The 7,387-nt window shown below is 34.0% G+C and overlaps 1 protein-coding gene across 1 annotated transcript in view; it reads left to right on the top strand.

The window, feature by feature from the left end:
* LOC117109273 (guanosine-3',5'-bis(diphosphate) 3'-pyrophosphohydrolase MESH1-like) overlaps nt 1-7,387 on the top strand; it is a 14,957-nt gene that overhangs the window by 5,802 nt on the left and 1,768 nt on the right. Inside the window, exon 3 of the mRNA XM_033251546.1 lies at nt 6,707-7,093. Within this exon, the coding sequence (XP_033107437.1) occupies nt 6,707-7,093 (387 nt within the window). The remainder of the gene's footprint in view (nt 1-6,706; nt 7,094-7,387) is intronic.

The raw sequence follows: 7,387 nt of genomic DNA, 5'->3' as shown, positions 1-7,387 counted from the left end.
AAATGTGTTTTTGTAAAGTGAAATAATACTGTAAAAGAATGAATAGAATTTTTTTTTGTTTTTAAATTAGTTTACTTACTAATTCTACAACGTCTTTATTAAAAAGAAATCATATTTCTAGAAACCATCAAGGCTATTCCAAATTTCCAATTAATAATACACAATTAAATTACAGTGTAGTAGGCCTACTGTGGTCTGATACAAAAGAGCTCTTAGCAGCCTAATCATCATCACCCCCACCTTACATTGGTATAGCCCATTGTTGGGTGGCTTGCGTCACACAGAGTTTGTTCGTTTATTTCTATTCAATTGGGCTGGGTGTGACTCTTAGAAATAAATGAACGTTATAGTGAAACATCGTGTTATTTATCATTAACGTTCGTTTGATTCACATCGTAATACAGCATGTCTAAAACACCGGTAAATGTAAGATCAAGAATTGTCCGCTACTACCATATGGGGTATAGTTCAGCGAAGATTTTAAGTATTCTTCACGCCGAAGGCTATCGCATTCACAAGTCGACAGTATCCAGAATTTTGAAACGATTTAATGAATCTAAAAGCATTGCGGATCGTGCGCGATCTGGACGTCCCAGCAAAGTTACCAAAGAACACTTGAAAATCATTGACCAAGCTATGAATGAAAATGTCGAAACGACGGCAAGACAACTACAAGATGTTCTTCTGGACAAGACTGGCGTCATGTTGCCTATTTCTACGATCAAGAAAGCAAGACAAAAATTGCGATGGGCTTGTGAGGGGACGCGCTATTGTCAGTTGATTAGTGGGGCAAATAAGGTGGATCGTTTTGATTACGCATTGAATTGCTGTCGCAATAGAGAATCGTTCCGAGATGTTATTTTCACAGGTGAATGTACAGTTGAGTTGAGCCATCACGACAGAGCATCATTCCGGACATTAGGTGAGCCGAAACATCTAACAGCGAAAGCAAAACACCCACTGAAAGTGCATGTTTGGTCGGGGATAACGAGAAAGGGTGCCATGCCCATTGTAATCTACGAGGGGATAATGAGCCCTCAGTTCTACATCAACTCAATTTTAAAGAATGCTCTTATTCCATTTACACGAAGACATTACCCTGATGGTTTTAGATTTATGCAGGATAGCAATCCAAATCACACCGCAACTGCCACCAAACAATTCATGTTGGACAACGACATTTATTGGTGGAAAACCCCTGCCGAGAGCCCAGACTTAAATCCTTTAGAGATGGCTTTTCATCAAATGAAGGACTACGTAAGGAAAGTCTGCAAGCCCCACACCAGAGATCAGCTGATCGAAGGCATTAAGTCGTTTTGGACGCAACAGATGAGTCCAGAATTATGCCGAAACTACATTAAACACCAGTGCATGGTAATTCCGGCCGTTATCAGAAAAAGAGGGGATTCGACTGGATGTTAATATCGCAGTGTTAACCCGGCAATCGTATCAAACCTAACAGCCCTTTTCAGGGCTTCAAAAACTCATAAAAGAGATTTGGAGCATTTTTGTACAGTATTAATAATAAATCTAACAGTTTCTGTGTCTCATTATAGTTAAAATGAGTTAAAATTACATGACAACGAAGTTACAATCTTAAAACGACATCATAATATTATGTCTATAAAGATCTTTTAATTTTAATCTGCTTTACTCATTTTATAAATTAATACAAAATATACAATTTTGACTATTAAGTAAATTAAACATATCATTAGACTTAAACATTAAACATGATATAATTATTACAAACGATCTTTAATTAACATTTACACGTAAATATCAAATTACAAATGCTTCTACAAATTTCTTTCTGTTGCGTCTCGCGGCATCGATAGCAAACATAATATAAAATATACAATTAAATAAGTAGATTAAACATATCATTATACTTACATATCAAGCACAATATATTGTATATATTTTTCAAACGATCTTTAATTAACCTCCAACTTAAAATAAAAGTATAGACCTACATTATTAATTGACTTCTTTATTCTTTTTTTTAAATTAATACAAAATATATAAGTTTGGCAAATATGAAATTAAACATATCATTAGACCTAAACATTAAACACAATATAATTAATACAAACGATCTCTAATTAACATTCAACTTGAAATAAAATTATACATTATCAATTTGACTATCCGTTATTCTTTTTAAAATTAATACATAATATAAAAGTTTGGCAAATAAAAAAATTAAACATATCATTTGCCTTAAACATTAAACAATATAATTATTACAAACGATCTTTAATTAACATTGCAAACATTTCAATATCTCTCATCTTTTTTGTGCGCCTCGCGACATCGATGACAGTAAAATTACAAGACGATGTTAAGATAAGAAAGATAACTATTACACTGGTAGTGCATGCCCAACGCATGAGCATGCTTGTCTGTATCTTGTCTTAAGTTAATTTTCTAGCCACATTGAAGCCATTTCAGAAATCCTAACAAAATGGTCAATTGTAGCAAGTTAAATTAGAGTTGTGCCATAGGACCCATAACCATGCGTCGATGGTCTTAAAGGTACTTGCACGGATCCGGATAATAGATTTCACTACAGAATGCACAATCCTTCGAAGGATTTAAATGTGTCCCTAATTTGTTGTATTTTAACGTGTCGTACTTCACTAACATCCTAATGTTGTCACCTCCTTTCTTGGAGGTGTAGTTTTCGTTTACTCTTCCTCTACCTCTAACGTTTCGAGATTTCACTACCGGTCGCAAAGCCGATACTCGTGTGATTGTGAGTTTCCTGTAAGTTATGCTGCGTTCATTAGAACTTGTGAAAACTGATTTCACAACTTGAAAGATGCGAGAACACGAGAAGAGTGCATTCATTTGACGAAAGCTAAAATGAAATTATTTTTTCGGTGCCTATTCGGGATTTTGACAAGCGCCCTCACACGGATGTGCTCCTTGGCCTATGCTAAGCCTATGTAAAAAAAAAAGCTTGAATTAGGACTCCGTAAAGTGCATTCAGAACGAATTATACAGAGAAAATAATGAGGTTGCAAATATAACATACAAGAAACACTTTTTTTTTTAATCTGAAATCATATTACTTAAACAAATTGCAATAAATACATCTGCTCGTTTGTGTTACATCCGCCATTTTTCACACTACTTGTGCAAATCTAGGAAGAAAATTTTACTCGAGTTCACAACTTGTGTTTACAAGTTCACCGACCAGATGAACGCGTTTCACAAGTTGTGAACTGGGAAACACCGACTTCACAGGTTCTAATGAACGCAGCATAAACTTGTAAGTGTTCCTAAACTCATAAAAGATTTGTTTACGAGTTGTAGGTTTCTTATTTTGTTGTAAATCCAAGATTTTGGTGACGTCATATTAGTTATTAATTCGGCATGCTGTGTATAACATCATGTATTTTTCTGTGTTTCATTTTAAATAGTTTTTATTTCATTTTTTTTTTAAATTTTAAATAGTAGGCTTTGTTAACCATGCTTATTTTATGTTTTAATGTACAGCTGTAGTGATAGTGCCAATATCTGTATGAACATTTTTTTTTCTTTTCAATCAAATGCCATCATATTGGTTTATTTTTCTCCAGGGTTTTTTGAAAAGGCGTTTATTCAAGGAAGGTATTTATTTGAATATGACGTTTAGTTTTTTTGTCTGTTTATAAATCTAATTATATGCAAGTACTAATGCCTGTTAATATAATGAGGGGGTGTATATTCTAGATCTGACATTTTTTTTAAGTGTAGCAATTATTCATAACAATTACAGCATACATGTGTGTTTTTATGAATGTGTGTTTTTATTACTGAGCAGCATGGCTCAGTCGGCTAAACTGGTGGTAGCCTGTACATCTCCCTGGTTGAAATATAGGCCTATCTGCAGCTGTCCTTTTAGGAGAATACCGTACTCGCGCGAATAAGCGCCCCGTTTGAATAAGCGCCCTTCTCGAATAAGCGCGAAAATAAGCGTGAAAATTTCCTTAAGCGCCCCGTTTGAATAAGCACCCCATTCTAATTTGAATAAACGCCCCCTCAATAATCCAATCAATCCTGTTACTCTCACTGTGGATGTTGGCATGATTTGAGGTGTGGAGTGGAATCACATTCTCCTTTAGTCAATATCAAAGTGAGGATATTTATCTTGGACAGATGGGAGCTCCCTGGACAGACAGTAGGCCTATATTTCCAACTTTCATCTTCTTACATTTGTCTATAGCCTAGTCCTACTCCTTTTCCGACAATTTACACCTTCTCATACTTTCAATAAGATAATTGAGAAATAATTGGAGGTCTTCGTTTTCTGGTCTTTGGTCTTCGTTTTGTAGACACCCATATAGGGTGTCTATAAAACGAAGACCCTTGAAAATTTCACAAACAGACGCCCAAAAAATTTCGTAATTTTGATTTTGTGACAGCCTGGCGTATTATCATCAAAATGAAAGAGAAAAAAATAGGGGTCTTCGTTTTTGGGTCTTCAATCTTCGGTCATTGTTTTATAGACACCCTATCGTCTTTGCTGTAATTGTGACTAATTTGGGAGGCAATTGACAAACCGGGTTGTTATGTTGGATACGGATTGATCTAGATGCTATAATCATTTCACTACCCGACAAACTCTGAACTCTATTCATTCATTAGGCCTAATAGTTTCATATTGCTGTACTATATACTCCAACATCACTGGCGCATGGTAACAACCAACTGACTGCAGAGCATTTCCGGTCACATTACTCTCCATAACACAGCACCCCCTAGTTCCGTCACCTCTGGATGCTTAGTAAAGCGGTCTGCCATTCCACTCATTAACACATTACGGATCAAATACCACTAGTCTCTTTCCCTTTGATCATCCATATGGTACCGTATCGTGTGGGCCTCTGTGGTCTAAACGGTATGGTCATGGACCTATTAATAAGACTTTCAATAGGTCCATGGTATAATGCTTGCCGAGATAGGAGAGATTGCGGGATCGATTCCCACCAGAAAGCTTTTTTTCATACAACTATAATATGGAAATTTCGTTTATGAACTAGGCCTATGTTTGATACGATTTATAAACACCATGTATATTTGAAAACTGTATTTATTTGATTTATGCATCTGTGTATAATGTTTTTATTAACGCTTTTTTTTATGCGATGGTAATCATGTTCATAATTGTTCATGTATGCTGTTGTTAATTTGTGTTAGCATCTTCACCTCATGTATGGTTCTGACAGTGTATAGTTCGACAGTATATATATCTAAAATACACGCCTGATGAAGCTGTCCTCCTCTGCCCGCAAAATCCCATGTAATAGATTACATCAAATGTTGTCTGTGAGTGCTTCGCATTTATCATATTAGCATGTAGTTTTAAACTTCATCAATTAATGTTCTAGTATTATGTTTTTACAATGTGTTATGTAACTCGTATAAATGATGAATGGGGATTTTTTAAATAATTTTTTTAATAGACGCTTAATATATACTTGCAAAATAAAATTTAATGACAAGAAAGATCGACGTTTCGGGTCCATCATGGAACGATTCTCAAGATCAAGTAAATTGAAACAAGAAAGATTTTTGTTTTTATTTTTGTTTTTAGTTTTTTCAATTTACTTGATCTTGAGAATGGTTCCATGATGGACCGAAACGTCGATCTTTCTTGTCATTACATTTTGTTTTGAAATTTTTTTAATGTATATTTGTTATTCATATTTTTACAAAAAATCTTAAATTTATTACCATCCAATTTAAGTAACGTATACTGCGTGGGTTAAAATCTGTAAAACCTTTTAAAATTCAGCAAAAATATTGGATGTCTCATTTAAAGGATGCAAATGTGTTATTAAATTTCCAACGAGATTCTAAACGAAACAATTATGTTTTTGCTGATTTATTGACGCTTTTACAAACGAAAATCTCTAATTGATTACCAACCAATGCAGTTTACGCGCGAAAACATTAAGTGCGATGTTTTATGCGTCTGTTGACAAGTCTTTTGATGACTTTGTTGACAATTTTTATTTCTAAATTCAGATTGAAAGTTCACAGCATTCTGGAATACACTGCTTATAAGCAATTCAAATAAATATTTATTATTTAAGTTCATAATCTCAAAAGAGACAGTGCGTCTTTAAATTGATTACTTTACCAACCAATTTAAGTACCGTAATACTTTATGTTATAAAATCTTGAAAACTGTATATAATATTCAATTAAAACACAGACAACGGTTCTATTATATTGGCTTATGTACATTGTAAGCTTTATTGATTGCATTTTTAGATTCTCCACTTTCCACTGATAAATTTGTTATGATCTGCGAATCTCTTTACTGCACCGTTTTGTTTTTTTGTGCATTCACAGTACAATGAAGATGATAAAATAAGTGAAGAATCGTGAATCTTCTAGGATTTAGCAAGGATTTAGTTTCTATCAATAATAGACTGAACTGTTATTGATTACATTACTGTATTGTACTTTATTTTTTGAGAGTTTTCGAATTTTACATAGCGCCCTCTTGAGTTTGAGACATAAATGTTCGGCATGATACAGTACGACAGTGTGTAGGGAACCACATTTAACATACAAATTTTTAAAGAAATTTTTTATAATATATATTAATTTTTCAAAAAAAAGATTTATAATAACATTCTAGATTTTATCCGTTATAGGCTACGCGGTGATATACTACCGTACTCTTTTTTTTTTTTTTTTTTGATAGGCTGCTTTTCTTCATGATACAGTTGAAGATACGGATACAACATTTGAAGAAATTGAAGCTGCCTTCGGTACAGAAGTCAAGTCGATCGTTGCCGAGGTAACAGATGATAAGTCACTTCCGAAAATGGAGCGCAAAAGATTACAAATTGAAAATGCTCCAAAGAAGAGCATGAAAGCGAAGCTAGTGAAACTAGCCGATAAACTCTATAATCTACGCGATCTGGAGAGGTCAACCCCAAAAGGCTGGACTCGAGAACGGGTCGACGATTATTTCCTCTGGGCGGGCAGAGTCGTTGACGGTCTGCGTGGAACAAATAAACAACTAGAGGATGAGCTAGATAAACTGTTGACAAAAAGAGGCGTCCTTAAAGACAGTTGTATAGAAAGTGTATGATGACATGATCATTTTTCATCAACTGATTAGTATTAGATATCAATCGATCAAGTATTAAATCGCTTGTTCTGTAATTATTATCAGTCAATTGATAATTTATATATTCACAAACATGAATATCAATTAATTGATCATTTGTTTTTAAATTTCATTTAATTTATTTTCCTCTTACAAGACAAAGTTTAACTGTTACGAACAAAGCAAAACTTACAATTGAAAACGTACTCAAAGTTGGTCTCCTCAACACCGTTTCAAACAAAAAAACATTGTTCAAATTTATATATATAT

This window comes from Anneissia japonica, unplaced genomic scaffold, assembly GCF_011630105.1.
Source record: "Anneissia japonica isolate Jap-2015-1 unplaced genomic scaffold, ASM1163010v1 scaffold288033_len957474_cov176, whole genome shotgun sequence".
Classification (NCBI taxonomy): domain Eukaryota; kingdom Metazoa; phylum Echinodermata; class Crinoidea; order Comatulida; family Comatulidae; genus Anneissia; species Anneissia japonica.
This window is presented reverse-complemented; position numbering and strand designations above follow the sequence as displayed.